Consider the following 16013-nt stretch of genomic DNA (forward strand, 5'->3'; position numbering starts at 1 on the left):
CCATAATAAGAAATTAAAGATGTCAAATACGTATAAACTATAAGTTTATGAAATAAACAAAGAGTTATGAAGGAAAATAAAGAGGGTATGCAATATGATTTCAAAAGAGTATTTTTTATATATAAAATGAGTTTTCAACGGTTTTAACCCTTTATGTGATATTGCGTGTAATTTGGTGAACTCACTTAGTTTTATAATGTGTTGCTCCTCCCATTTTTCAGGAAAAGTAAATTAGGATTTGGAGAGTCATGCTTCCGAAGTTTTAATTCTCGGAAGTCATTTGCACAAAAAGTGAAAGAAGGTTTTCATTGTAGCGGTCCGCAGTAGTCTAAATATTTTTGTTTATGTATTTGTCTAACACATTTTCACTCTGATGTTTTTGTAAAATGGGGTCACATGTATTTTGATATATGAAATATGATTTGCGAAAAATTTACACAGATTTTTAGGTTTACTACGGGTTTCAGAGCTACCACTCCCAATTCCTATCGCCGCTCGCGACTCATAAATTTGGGTCGTGACATTATTATTTTATCAAATATATATATATATATATATATTAATACTTTTTATTTAATTTTATATTTATCAATAATATAGTCTCTTTTATCTTTTATTATACTAAATATCATCTATTTCTATAAAATAAAAAATGTGAGTAGTATAAATATTTACTACTCATTATACATATGTGCGACGAGAGTATAAAAATAAAATTATTATTTATCATTCAAATGGATTTATAATGTTACTTAATTGGTAATAGCAAATAATAAAATAGTGTAAACAATATCTCATACTGTGAGCACCAACGAGCAACCAACAAAAACTGAAAAAGCAATCAAAGGGTAGTAAAAAAATCAATGGAAATCAAAGTCAATTGAAATAAATAAGAAAAACAACTAACAAACAATCAACGAGAAACTAACGAGCAACTAAAAAGCAACGAGCAATCATATTCAAAAAGCAACTAAAAGGAAACCAACAAACAACCAGCGAGAAATTAAAGAGAAAATAAAGATCAACTAAATATCAAATAAAAACAGCATATAAATGAAATTTTAGTCGACTGAACAGCTAATGGAATGCTAATCGAAAGCAGGGAAAATGACTTACTAACCGATAGGCCGATGGTCTCCGGAACCACAAGAATCCCTAGTTAGAATGGGACTCCAACTCAGCACCTTTTTATTTAAAATGAGAGTTGTATAAACCTTTGGACTACGAATTGATTGATCTTTATTTAGAAAATTTGAAAATGTCACAACAAAAAAACTTCAGCAAAAGGATTTGTCTGTGGAAGAGGTGGTTTTTCGATGCTTGCATAGCGTAGCATTCGACTACAAATGTAAGCATCATTCTTTTATTTATTCCGGTTTAGACTTATATATAAATCCTGGTAATATTTTATATTCTTAACTTGTTTTCTCCTTCCTCAGAGTTGTAACTTTAAGTGGCGTAAACTTTTTGAGTAGTGGAGTTTTTTTGCCGCTTCTCATAGCTTTAATAAAAAATTAATTATCAACTAAAAAACAATTAAAATTAAAATTAAAATAAACTAAAACATATATCTTTATGTTTATTATTTAATAGGACTAAAAATATTTATATTATTGATATGTAAAAATATTAATAATTAAATAACATAGATAATTCTTTTAAAATGATTTAAAAAAAAAAAGTTAAATATGGAATACAAGTGGCTAAATTTATATGTCACATGTTTACATATTAAAGATAACTAATAAATATGAATTTTTTTATAAAAATGATAAAATAAAAAATTATTTATAAGAAAAAACATAAAATAACAAATGTTCATTATAAAAAATAAATGCTTAAAGACACTAAGTAAGTGTTTAGTATTAAAAAGTATTTAAAAATAAATAGCAAATGTCTATATATTAAAAATAAATAATAGGTGTAAATAAAAAAATTAAATTAAAATGATAGATTTTTTATTAGAGACAAATATATAAAGATAAATAATAAATATTTTAATATGTTAATATAAATAAATTTGTATCTAAAAATTTAAAACTCTCAATCAATTGTAATTAATTTAAATCTATAAACATTAACATGTAATGTTATGCGATAACAATATTAATTTCTTATGAATAAAACATATAACAATATCAGCAATGACAGTGGATGAGAACATTGAATTGTTGATAAATGAATATTATACTATACATTAAAGCTAAGGAACAAACGACATAATATCCAAACGACTTAAAAAAATTTATGTAAAACCTAACCGACACATAATAATAATTGTCGTTTCTAATAAAAAGGTTGCCGTTTACCACGTAGGAAGATCTTAATTAAATAACAGTTGGCATTTCACATCTTAAGTAAGTAACACGTGGATATAAGGAAATTTTATCCTTAAGATGTGAAATGCTAAAAATGACAAATCTGAGTGTCTTTTTTTTTTTAATTCTTTATGAATTATCTGAGAGTTAGACTTAGCGTAAGAACAAAGGTAAGGAAATAAAAGGCTATTACAAGAGTGGAGATTGTATCTTTTTTTATTTATCAAGAAAATATAAAATTACTAATTAAAAACTAATAAATTTTATTAGCAATATAAATTTATTATACTATTATTTTATATTTTAAGTTTAAATGTATTGTGCTATTGTTTAAAAAATCCAACATATATTACCTATTTTATTTAACAATTGTTTTTGAACTTTAAAATCTTTTAAGTAAAAATATTGATATCACAGTCAATAATAGAATTAAGATATTTATACCAAAAATGCTAATTATTGAGTATACTACAGGCGCGTTAGCTGAATATAAAAATTTAAGAGTTTCATTGTAAATATGTCTCATTTGTGTTCTATAAGTTTTTAAAATTATTTTATGATCCTTAATTTTTAATTTTAATTTTTTATATTTCATTTTTATTAGCAAAACATGTCCTTTATAATTTTTAAGAAACCTCTACTGCTTTTTTAGGACGTTTTCTAATAATGTTAATAAAATATTCCTTCTAGCCTAAGTTGATAGACAGTTTAGAACAAATAAAAATATTAAGAAATTTAGTTTATAATATAAAATATCAAATAATTTTTAATTAAAAATATTTGCATAGCTATTATTATGATATTTATATCAATATTTTTTATTAATAAATTGTATGGTGTTTTAATTAAAAAAATGATAGTCGTATTTTAAACTGCTAAAATATAAACACGCATCATAAAAAATATCAAATTTTGATAAAATTATGTATAATAAAATTAACATTGTTATAATTGTTATTAAAAATTATTTTACTAAATAAATGTTTTATTATCAAATTTATATTAATTCAATACTAATTATTTTATCGCTGATAGAAGGCCAAGGCAACGCTTGGTCATTTTGCTAGTTGCGAATGATAGTGAAAGGATACCAGCTATAAGTGTATTATTGCAAATTGAATATTAAAAAAGCACATGCTTACAAATGTAATACATAAAGGAGTATTTTTTTGTAAAGAAATGAAACAAATGATGTATAACGAGTAAATTTCTCTTTTTTATTTAAGAATAATCAATTTTCAGATCTCTAATATATTTGTTTTGTTCATCCGGTCTTTAATTTTTTTTTTTTTGTCTTTATCTGGTTCTTTAACTTAGCGAAAAACCATTTTTCAGTCATTAAACGATAAAAACGACGTTGTTTTGTTATTTTTAAAAATGCAATTTATTATCTTAACGGCCTTGATTTTGTCAATTAAGGACTTGAAAATGATTTTTTGCTGAATTGGAGGACTAAATAAGGACAAAAAAACAGTTTAAGGATTAAAAATGGGTTATTCCTTTTATAATGTAACAAAAAAAAGGAGTTTGATGCGCCCACTCTATGTGATTGGGTGAATGCAAAAAAAGCGAGCAACGGATCTGAAATGGAAGTATAAATGGAAAGCAAAAATAGGATTTAAGGGAGCTTGATGTCGGGTGATTGAAGAGAATATGGTAGTGAAGGAGTTGAATTGAAGTGATTTGGGTATGGACTACGATAGCAGTGGTGAGTTTTATTTTCTGCTCTGCTTCAAATTAGGGTTTTGTTTTGAGCTTGAAGAGTTGAGTTCCTATTGATTGTGTGAAGTTGTAGCACTTTTCTCTTACTTTTCTAATGTTTAATTTACAATAATACTTGAGAGAGTGTTGTTTAGATGTGCAAGGATACTAGATTCGGATTGCAAATTCAAACCCATTTTTATTGCTGTGACACTGCAGGAACTGATGATGATTTGCCTCCATCACATCACACTAGGATACCCAGAGGGAACGGAAGACCCGTTGCGTACCCTCGGATGTATGGTGAAACCGACATGGAGACCCAAATTCACCAGCTTGAGCAAGAAGCCTACAGTTCTGTTCTAAGAGCCTTTAAAGCTCAAGCTGATGCAATTACTTGGGTACTTCCTCATCAACCTAACATTTATTCTTTCTTTCATCGCCTTTCTTACATCACTCGTTTTTCTTCAGGAAAAAGAAGGTTTAATAACCGAGCTTAGAAAGGAATTGAGATTATCCAATGAGGAGCATAGAGAGCTTCTGGGCCGGGTTAATGATGAGGATGTCATCAAGAGGATACGGGATTGGAGACGCACGGGTGCACTTCAATCTGGCATGCTTGGTGCAGCTCCAGCTGTTCATGACCCAGCACCCAGCCCTACTGTCTCTGCATCTCGTAAGAAACAGAAGATTACTCCGTCTCATTCTTTTGGCGGACCTTCTCCATCGTTTCATCCGCAAGCTGTTTCTGCTCCCCACCAGCCATCTTCCTCTGCTAAACGTGGACCTGTTGCAAGACCAAAGAACAAGAAGCAAAAGCCTGTGAGTTCAGAGCTATAGATGGATCACTACACATAAGCTTTCTAGTCAATGTTCATTTTTTTTGTCTCTGTCTTTTGCAGGGTTTACCTGGTGCGGCGTCAATGAAGTCCCTTCCATACGCGCCGTCAGGCCCATCTGGAAGGGGTCAAGTAGCTAACAGAGTCTCTGGTGCTCCTTCTGAAGGAGATACTCCAATATCATTAGTGGGAAAGAGAGTCAAGACTAGGTGGCCGGATGACAATAACTTTTATGATGCTGTTATAGTTGACTATAACCCTACTGAGGTATGTAAGATTCTTCTTCATCTCAATTTGTTTTACCCAAATGCTTATGTGGCTGATTTTGCAATTCTGCTAGAAACGACATGCTCTGGTGTATGATCAAGGAACAACAAATGAAACGTGGGAATGGGTTAAGCTTTCTGAGGTATATCTGCTGTTTTATACTTTAAAGCTTAATTTTTTTTCTTCTTCTGGTCAGACTTGTGCTTATGGGGTGCACTTTTAGCTTTGTGTGCCATATTGCACAAAGTTATGCCAGAGTATAAATAGGGGGAGAACATATGACTGTTGCAAATAAAGGTTTTATAACTGAAGACTGCAGTACCCTACAATCATAGTTTTTTCCCTTGTTTTCGTCTCCCTCGAGAAATTTGCTTTATGAATGATCCTCTAGATTGCTCATTGTTGTTAAGACAATCAATAGTTAGTCCTCTATTCTTGGACAAAGTGTTATTATAAATTTATTATACCCAAAGTGGCAAGTATTTGATGTTACATGGAAAGAGGGTAATAAGCATATTGTAAAGCCTGATCAAGGATCATAGTGGCGTTTAAATTTGTGCATGATAAATAGCACAACCCCCAAGAGGAAGGCATTTGTGCTGGTTTGCGATAATTAGTTGATAAGCAACTTTTGTATTTACCATCCACTTCAATACTAGTAGTCCTTAGGTAGCAAACGTATCGGACACTTGGCGTTTCAGACACGGAACTTCAATTTTAACATAAGAAACCTTAAAATAACGCCGTGTCCGTGTCCGTTTCCGTGTTTCCTTAAAAGTAATGGTTATTGGTTACTACTGTTAAACAACCAATCTACCCAAAAGCTCAAATCCAACTATGATTTTATCATCTTTAACCCATCCACGAACACGCATGTCCATTGGATTTCAAGCGTGTACTAGTTCACAAACATAATCTCGTTTACCTTGCTCAAATAGGTAATTAATCAAACGAGGTTTTAAGGTTCGAGATCTAGACTTTACGATCATAGAGAATCAGATACTATGTCAAACAACCAGTCCACCCAAAAGCTCAATCTTATATTTGAGACTATCTATAGTTTTACTTTCGCTAGCAGTTACTGTGATGCTTATAAGACAATGTTCTTTTAAATGAAAGCTAAATAGCAGACAGCTGAGCAACAATAATAACCCAAGAGTGTCACTAGGGGTAAGCTGACACAAAGGATGCCAGTAATTGTAATGCCCAATCCTAGAAAAGGATAGAAAATTTTCAGTCATTTTCTAGAGTCAATCTTGAAAAAATGGATCCTTTAACTGCTCAAATTAAAAAAAAAACAAATTGATACCAAATGCCTTTCTATTATGATTTTGTTTTCTTACTTTATTATTTATTTTTACTTTTTGTTGCAGATCTCTCCTGAGGATATACAATGGCAAGTTGAGGAGACTGGCGTCTCTCATCGAGAAGGTTATGGTGGGACGGGCCATGGAATGAATAGATCCGTAGGCAGAGACAGTGTTCCTGGTGTTGGAAGAGGCAGAGGCGCTATAAAGGGTCAATCCAGAAAAGACTTGTTGCCATCACAAAATGGAGTTGGAAAAAAAAGGCCAGATGATATACAAATTCTTCACACAGATACTCTAATAAAGGAAGTAAGTGACACTTGATTGGTCCATACGAAGAGGTTGAGAACATGCAGCTCACTTATATTAATTTGGACAGGTGGAGAGAGTCTTTGGTTCACACCATCCCGATCCTCTTGAGGTTGAGAAAGCAAAGAAGGTGTTGAAGGTTTGTCACTAAATCATGCAGACTTTTTTCTTCTCTGCTTTCAAGTTCTTGATTTTCTAGCATTGCCATCCAAGTAACCTCTTCAATGCAGGATCAGGAACAAGCACTTGTTGATGCAATTTCGAGACTTGCAGATATTTCCGATGGTGAAAGCGGTACTTATCTTTCTTTTATCACTTTCATGAACTTCTCTGCTTATGACATTGTTTGTTAGTTGAGTCCTATGAAAGCATAGACATTGCTGGTGTTTGTTGTTTTGGTTGAAACAGACGAGGGAGGCCATCACTACGGGCAGGCAATGGAAAGGGATTGACAAAATAAACATTATATGGCAGTAGGAATACTTTTGGTGAGCACATTGCTGGTCAAAGTCGCGACATCTGACTGTAAACTCATTTTCTTGTACTATATTTTTCATAGTCAATATATTTCTGGGTTTGGTTGGGTCCATTTAGGGTAGCTTTTGTTGTAGCTGATAAAATTGTTGTAGCCAGCTGATAAAATTGTTTTTAGTTAGCAGAAAGAAGCATCACTTTGGAAAATGTAAGGTCATTTTGGTTAGCAAATAGTGTGCAGATGATGTAAAAAGTTTTGTATTTTGTGACATTATTTATATTCTTTGCGTTCTTGCGGAGTAACTTGAATCAAATGAACCGTCTGGTGTCGATCTTAAATCATACATTTTATTAGACCCTAAAATAGACCTTCCTCGGCTTCTTTTGCCGGTCTGTGGAAGGTGAAAGTAGTTGTATTTCTAATGAGATTGTTTCTTTTAGGGATACTTTGCGCTAATAATATTACCCTTTCAATTTACATTTTTCTTCTATTACTCGTCTTTCTCCTGTTTTATAATTATAGAATTCTTTAATTTTGATTTTATTACATCGAAAATTTATGTTCATTAGCTTGTTTTCGTATAGATATTAGATATACATATCTATACAAATGTAGATACCATCGAGTTATAGTTCAAATGGTATAAGAGCTTGGCAGGAAAAGATACTTAAATACATAATTTTTTTTTTATCTCTGTTTTTTATTTTGTCAAAGATGATAATCGACTCTTTAGAGTCTCAACTGTTAGTTGTTAGTTACGAAAGCATGGTCCGAACTTACAATCTCTTGATGCACTTAGAGATGTTTTAGCCATCCAAGATAGGCCCACATTGGCTTTTATCTCTATGTGGCTCATCAATATTATTATTTTCAATTTAGTATCTGCAATATAAGGTGTCTTTTTATTTTTAGAAAATCAAATTGTTTTGACGCCATTAAGACTTTTTAATTATTTTTATAATTCTGTAGATTATGATTAGTTAGGGTTAATGTAAAAAAAATCACGAACTTTATATGTTTTTTTATTTTATTCATGCAGTTTAAATTTTGTCATTTTTATGTATGAATTACTATTTTTTTTAATTCATACACGGCACTGTGGTGGCACTCTGTCACCTCAGCGAATTACACATTGAAACCGTGATACCTCAGCACCGCGTATGAATTTGAAAAAAAGTGGTAGCTCGTGCATGAAAATGACAATTTAAATTTTGATTAAAATGAAAAATCATGTAAAGTTCCTGATTTTTTTTGACATTATCCATTAATTTTATTTTTTTTATTTTATTTTAGAGTTTAAGCTCAGATATAAATTAAACTCTAATATATTTTTACTTTATATATAACAAGCTCCAATATATTTTTACTTTATTTTATTTTTTTATTTTATTTAAAATAAATTAAAATTAATATTTTAAATAGTTTGATTTATAGGATTATTAACTCAAGTTTATAATCACATTTGAATTTCATAAAATTTAAATATTAATACAATTACAATTGCATTAAGAGAAAATTAGTAACTCAATTTTTTAAATTTTTATGTTAATGACTCAGAATTTCTTTTTCTTTTTTTACAACAATCTCTCATTTTTTTTAAAATTTCTATGCATGTGTACTTAATAAATAATTTTTTTTTTTCTTATCACCTCACTCAGGAGTTAGAGTAAATGTGAAATTGGTTGGGTAAGTTTATTGGGGTCAAACCGTTGGGGTCAAACCGTTGGGTAAGACATTATAGAATATTGAGTGTAGTTGATTAATAAACTTTTCTTTTTGTTGAGAATGATTAATAAACTTGTAAAGAAGAGAATTGGCAGATACAGTTGAATTCTGGTGAACAGTTTGTCACATTACACTAAATCAAGTTACAATATTCAGCATTTTCTGCTACAATTAGTTCTACATATGGAACAAGAATTACAAGAGTTGAATAAACAATATTACAGTGATAACTTAATTACCTCCTAGACCGCTTGATTGGCCGCTTTGCCGCCTCCTTTCCACCACTTTCCCTCCCACGCTTTCCTGAAAGCTTGACAACCTTGGATGGCCGTCCGACATTTTTTTTCGATGGACTATTCTCTTCAACTTCACCTTTTGTTCTCAATGCTCTGTCTTTCCCTTTATCAACAGCTGTCCTAGTATTTTTCTTTGCGGTCTCCTCCGGTGAACTTTTCTTTATTCTCTTTAAAAAATCCGCCGCACTTCTTTTCTTATCCGACGCCACTACTTCGGTTTTCTTCTTCTCTGTTTTAGGAGTTTCCAACTTGTCAACCTTTATGCTAGGACTCGCATTTCGCTTCTTGCTCGGACTAATTGCCATATTCTTTTTGCTTCTTCTAGAGCTTCTCGTGCCCGTCACAAGTTTCTCTTTCAGCTCTATCTTTAATGAACTCTGCTCAACAATAGGCGTCTTTGGACCGCTAGGCACGTCATTTTCGTTGCTTTCCTGTTGTTTCGGTGGCTGTAGCTGTTGCTGTTCGGTATTTTGGCCAATGTTAGAAGCAGAAGGCTTAGCTGACAATGAACTCCGCTTGCGACAGACTACGATCAGAGCTGAAACCTTGTGTTTAGCAAGTAACGAGTCTGATCTTTCAAGTTCAATTTTGGGCTGAGGTGGAATATCCTGTGGCGTTGCTGTAAGCTCAGACTTGTGAGTTTCTTTTTTAATTTCATTTGAGACAATCGATCTAAGTTCATAGGCCGCACTCCATTCATTAGAGGACTGGGAAAAGAAAACAATAGCATTGTTGAAGAGAAGCAAAAGATCCCGGAAGAATAACAGATTTGAACAAGAGTAGGATCCTTGCTCCAATCTCGTCTGAATTGTTTCCAAATCCAGATGCTGCCTGATCGTATTTTTATACACGTCCGTTTTCTGAAATATCAATCAAGTGTTAGACACATGCCGAACTTAGCAAAATCAATCTGAACAGTTTTTTCCAAAGCAAATCAGATCGAATCGATTAAAAAGTTTAAGAGAAGTAGTTGGATATGAATAAAGTTTGATTTTTGATTTTGTTTTCATTTCTGTCATTGGCCAACCAAACTGGGTAATTTGGTTTATCTTAAATACATATGAATAGAAAAGAACCGAAAATTTCCATCCACTAAGAATTCAATTCGGCGTGGGGCAGGCACTGATGCAATTGGGGCATATGCACAATTCAAATGTGACAAAATGGACCAAAGACTTCACCACTCTTTTTCTAGAAAGAAACTGGAAAAGTAATAGAAATTTAGTTCTTACTTTTTTATTATATTCTTATAATTTATTACAAATATATAGATTATATTCTAAAATTGAAATTCAATACATAATTAATATTATACTATTTAATGATATATTCAAATTATCTCTTTTTAAAATTTTATAAACAAATATGAATTAAATGAATTTTAAATTTTAAAAATATTAAATTAATAATAATAATAATAAAGAACATTCATTATTTAACAAATCAACTATTAAATTATTATTCTACAACATTTAAAGCAAAGTCGTATTCTGATTTTTCGACTAAATTTTATCAAGATTATTGTGTTAGTGTTTTCTTTTAGCCTTCTACTGCTTGTAGTCGTGCTAATATAATCATCATTTATAAGAAAAAATAAAAAATAAAAGTGATCTGCATAAATCTCTATAAAAATAAAAACAAATAATTAGAAAATAAAGAATTTTTATTGTACTAACCTCTACTGCAATACAAGTACTAATAAAGGGGCTTTAATTTTTAACAAAATAAAAATTAAGAATTCAATAAAAAAATCCAAAAACATTAAAATATAGAGATTTTGAAATGAATTATGCTCTTTTGGTTTTTAAAAATTTAAATACAGATTGAGACTATTGAAGCAATGATAAAATGGTGGTTGCAGAGTTGAGGGAAGTGTGTTGGTATAGAGTTGGTTGGATGGTGTTATTGTGTATTGGTGTATTCCTCTAATTGAAAAAGATAAGTTGAGTGGGCGAGGGATGAGATGATCAATGAAAAGGCATAATCAGAAAGAAAATGAGGGTAAAATAGTCTATATAATAAATTGGAGTATAAAAATCCTCGCTCGACCGGCCTCTAGAGGCAAATGGGCTGTATTTTAAAAATTGAGTTATAAACAAAAATTAATACTAGACAAAGGTAAAGAAAAAGGCCTAATTACTTAAAAAAAACCTACCTTATAATATTTTTTGTTTACACCTTGACCTTGGACAAAGTTCATTTGTACTCGTTTTTCTGATTTTTTGTTTTCGTCTCTACCCAAAATTTAAATATTTGACAATTACATTAATTAAAGCATGAAAATATTATAAATGATTAAATAGAAGGGCAATGTCATATTTTTTCTATTTGGAAAAATACAAATATGTTCTCTAACAATAAAAATATTCAAATAAGTCCTAATAATTAATTATTTTTAAAAACTCTATTTAAAAATTAGATAAACTAAAAAATATTTCCGATCAACCATCGTATTTCTGTAATTTACAAACTGTCTACTAATTTGAAAAAAAAATATTCTGATTCTCAGGCGAAAAGGAAAACCTCCTCGCCTGAGAAGGAGCTGTTGCTCCTCCTCTCACGGAGGAGGAGCTGCTCGAGCTCCTCCTTCATGGAAGGAGGAGAGGATCTGCTCCTCCTCCATGAAAGAGGACCTCGAGCAGTTCCTCCGTGGAGGAGGAGATCCTCCGAAGGAGGAGCGGACTTTGGATTCGAAAAAAAATTAATTTAAAAAAAAAACGTAAATTATTATTATTTATTGATTTTTGTGAGGAAGAGGGTGTTTTTGTACAATTAATAATTTTAATGTTTATTTAGAATATAGGATAAATATAAAAGATAATTTTAAATTTTATCCAAAGAAAAGAGGTTAAATTAGCTCTTAAGGGTAGGGACGAAAATGAAAAATCAAAAAAATGTTACAAATGAACTTTTTGCTAGGTCATCGTATAAATGAAAAAATGTTACAAGAATGGAATTCATAGGTATAGGAACTGTCAAATAGAGATTTTTTTTTATTTTTTTAAATAATTAGGCCAAAAAAAGCACTTAAATGAAAAATTAATATATCTTCAAACTTTTATTCGGTATCACTCAGTCCCAAAAATGAAAATATACTATATAATGTTATACAAATAAGCAGTTTTAATTTTCTTACATTAAATTGTCTATATATTTTAAACTGATAGTATATAATGTTATACAAAATAAGCATTTTTAATTTTCTTACATTAAATTGTCTATATTTTTTAAAATGATAGTTTACAGCAGATGGATAAATAAAATTAAAAATGAAAAGTCACTGAAATTTAAAATCAATTATTTTAAAAAAAATTGTCTAAAAAATTATAAAATGATAAGTTTAAGAGCATATATATTTTTCAAGCATAAATTTAGGGTTTTTTTAGACTTTTTACCTTCTTTAAAAGAGAGAATGGACAATGTTATATCTAAAATAGACTGGTTCAATTAGGGCTGTACAGAAAAAATTCAAACCAACCAAGTCAAATCAATTCGCCCAAACGAAATCAAATAAATACGGTTTAAAAGATTGTTGGTTTGATTTTGGTTTGAAAAATAAAAAAAAAAGTAATTATTGGTCTGATTTGCGATTTCAAAAATTAACCAACATAAACCAAACCAAACCAATATATACACATACATGCATATTTTTATTAAAATTAGAAATATTATAACTTAAAAATAAAAATTCTATCACTATCTTTTAAAACTGTACTTTACAAAATAATATATTTAAATATAATCTAATAAAATAACTATTTGTATATTTCTTATCGATCAATAAATGTTATATTTCTATCATATTTAAATATTATATTAATAAAATGTAAAACTTTATAATATAAAATATTTTTTTATTTATTAGTTATTTTAATAATTATTTATATAAATAAAACATTTATTTTTATGATGAATAAATATTTTTAAATTTTTAGATTTTTTATCTTAGATGATAAATAAATAATTTTTTGATGATGGTTTAAACTGGTTTAAAAAATAAAATTATCAAATCAAACCAAACCAATTTTGCTGGTTTATAATGTGTGTGGTTTGATTTTATTTTTGAAATTTACCAAACTAGTATAATTGGTTTGGACTAAAATATCAATAATAAATCAGTCAAACCAAACCATAAACACCTTTAGGTTCAATCAATTGGGTTTAATCAATCCAATTTTAAATTTTTTGAGGCTGAGTCACACAGTCAAAATTCTAAGGACATATTAATTTCTCGCGCACAAGTTTAAAGGTTTTTTAAACCTTTTGCCTTAATGTAATAACTAACTCCTGATAAACCCCCGCTAATTATATATCAGTTAAAAAAACACAACCCTATAATTTAACAAAGAATTTTATTAAATGTTACTTACGTTATAATAGAGTGGTCAACTTTATTATTATCATATATTTTAATAAAGCACTTATTAGTGCAATAATTTTCTACAACTTTTTCTCCACTTTTCTAACTATATTTTTAATTATTGTATAAAAAATTGGACAACTCTATTAGAATGAAGAGAGTATATGATTATTATTTTATTATTATTAATGTTTATTTTAGTAATGTCCTATAAAATTAAAACAAATGACAACTTTCAATAAAATTATTAATTGATTTGAATTTATTAATATTATTTAAATAAAAATGTATGCATAGATTAATAATTTTTAATAATATAACTTTAATTATTAATTTAAAAGACTTCACTTTCTAGAAAAAGAGAGGTGAAGTCGACATTTTGGATGAATAAATCACCTTTTGTACAAATGTTTTCAGATACAAGACTGATAACATAGAGGTTTATTCGTTTAAAAATACCTCATTGGTTAATATTTTTTTAAATTTATGATTCCACTTTTTAATATCTTTAATTTTGATCTCTTTTTTTCGACAATTAATAATTAGATCTATTTTTCATTGTTTAGTTTTAATTGACGTTTGGTACAATTGAAATGGAAAAAAATATATCTTTAATATCGCTTTATATTATTTCAGTTTATATTTTATTTAAAAAAATTTAAAGATGAATAATATGAAGAGTGTTTAATTTTTTTTCTCCAATTTAAATAAATAACTATAACTAAAAAAAACAAATCAAAAGTTTTAAAAAAATAAGCCCATAAAAACAAAGAGAGTTTGAAATAATTACATCAAAAATATAAAATGTAAACACCCAAAATTTGCATAATACTAAATTATGAGTTGCATTAGTAGATAGTAATTTCATTATATAGCTTACACAACACATAATATTTAGATATTACTTAGAGATGATGAGCTTTATTTTAGGCATTAAATTGTTTTAAAAGTAGAAATGATGAATTTGATTAGCTAAATAGCTGAGATTGTGTTGGAAATTACCTGGGTTTCAAGTGGGCCCTCAAACAGAGAAGCATATCTATGGTCCCTAATAATTTGCATCAACGGCTCCGATTTATTGTGGAGCCAGATCTCATCCCTTCTTTTGCTGTTCCTCGCCGAACTCTGCACCTCGTCCGTCGGTTTCTTCCCTTCCTCCACCTCAGAATTCGACTCGTTCACTGACCGGTCAGATTCATCTCCCGAAAGCGAGCATTTTTTGTCCGGCTCCGCTTCAATTTTATTCTGTTGTTGCACGCGCTCTTCTTCCAATCTCTTCACTTTCAGCTGCAGACAGCTGGTTAACAAAAATAAAATCAGATCTAATCTATAAATTATGATAATTCAAGCACACAAATAACTCAGACTTTACTTGATAGAAATATCACAACGGTGGAGCTCTTGCTTTAACTCAGCAACCCGCGTTTTTCTAAGCTTATTAATATATTCTTCTTCGTCGCCGTGTTCGTTGAAGCGGTGGTGGTATTTTTGGCGGCAGCTATCGGCGGATGTGAGGAGGCGGGGGAGGGAGGTTGCGGTTTGGAGTTCCATGGAAACGGATTCCCAGTTCTTAAAACCATGTCGTTTTACTGCGCATGCCAGTACTAGCTCTTCCCATGTCCCCCACGTTTCCCTTTTCTTCTCCATAATGCTATTGCTCTACTTGGCCCTTCTTTTATTAAAACCTTTCAGGTTTTTTTTTTGTTTTTTGGAAAAATCAAATTAAAAAGTTAAGTGGATTTCGGTTTCCATATTTTAAAGAGAAAAAACAAAAAACTAGATAAATATTATATTTATAAATTCAATATAAATGCTCTCACCGTCTCATTTTAAAAAGAAAAATTTACGTAGTTATTTAAGAAAATATATTTGCACTTTTTACTTTAAGATTTAATTACTTAAAAACCACCCATGTTGAACTTTTTTTTCGTTTATACCCTAACCTAGAAAAAATTCATTTATACCCTGACGTATGTGTTTATGTTTCACCTCTACCCCAAGGCACTAAATTAACCTCTTTTCCTTTAAAAAAAGTTTAAAATAGTCTTTCATTTAGAGAAAAATTCATTTCTACTTAAACTCTAATTAGCTTAGGTTAAAAATAAAGAACTATTTTAAACTTTTTTTCAATGAAAAGAGGTTAATTTAGTGCCTCGGGGTAGAGGTGAAACATAAATGCATACGTCATGGTATAAATGAATTTTTTCCTAGGTCAGGGTATAAACGAAAAAAAAGTTCAAGGTGAGTGGTTTTTAAGTAATTAAGCCTTACTTTAACATGAAAAAATAAAATAAAATATTTCACGTTTCTCTTAAATTTATGTGTTTTACTTTTGGTATTTAAAATAATTATAATTTTATTTCGTTATCATGCAGGTATCATAAACATTATCATATCGATATCATTAATTTTTAGG

At 29.7% G+C, this 16013-nt stretch overlaps 2 protein-coding genes across 3 annotated transcripts; one reads left to right on the plus strand and one right to left on the minus strand.

Moving 5' to 3' along the window:
• The first annotated feature begins 3857 nt into the window (after positions 1–3857).
• LOC126660863 (protein EMSY-LIKE 4) lies at positions 3858–7529 on the plus strand. 2 transcript variants are annotated; one of them, XM_050354560.2, is made up of 9 exons: positions 3858–4026; positions 4239–4420; positions 4491–4841; positions 4922–5125; positions 5199–5267; positions 6499–6741; positions 6812–6880; positions 6972–7035; positions 7116–7529. In XM_050354560.2, the coding sequence occupies exons 1-9, from the start codon at positions 4008–4010 to the stop codon at positions 7142–7144; spliced, it is 1230 nt and encodes a 409-aa protein (XP_050210517.1). In that variant the 5' UTR covers positions 3858–4007; the 3' UTR covers positions 7145–7529. The 2 variants fall into 2 exon arrangements, with proteins under 2 accessions (XP_050210517.1, XP_050210516.1); XM_050354559.2 differs by having other exon boundaries at positions 3860–4026; positions 7150–7529.
• A 1518-nt stretch (positions 7530–9047) lies between these two features.
• LOC126661150 (uncharacterized) lies at positions 9048–15316 on the minus strand. The gene is made up of 3 exons (XM_050354947.2): positions 14970–15316; positions 14600–14894; positions 9048–10097 (listed from the first exon to the last, which is right to left on the minus strand). The coding sequence occupies exons 1-3, from the start codon at positions 15242–15244 to the stop codon at positions 9177–9179; spliced, it is 1491 nt and encodes a 496-aa protein (XP_050210904.1). The 5' UTR covers positions 15245–15316; the 3' UTR covers positions 9048–9176.
• Positions 15317–16013: the final 697 nt, after the last annotated feature.

Source organism: Mercurialis annua, linkage group LG8 (assembly GCF_937616625.2).
Source record: "Mercurialis annua linkage group LG8, ddMerAnnu1.2, whole genome shotgun sequence".
Lineage (NCBI taxonomy): Eukaryota > Viridiplantae > Streptophyta > Magnoliopsida > Malpighiales > Euphorbiaceae > Mercurialis > Mercurialis annua.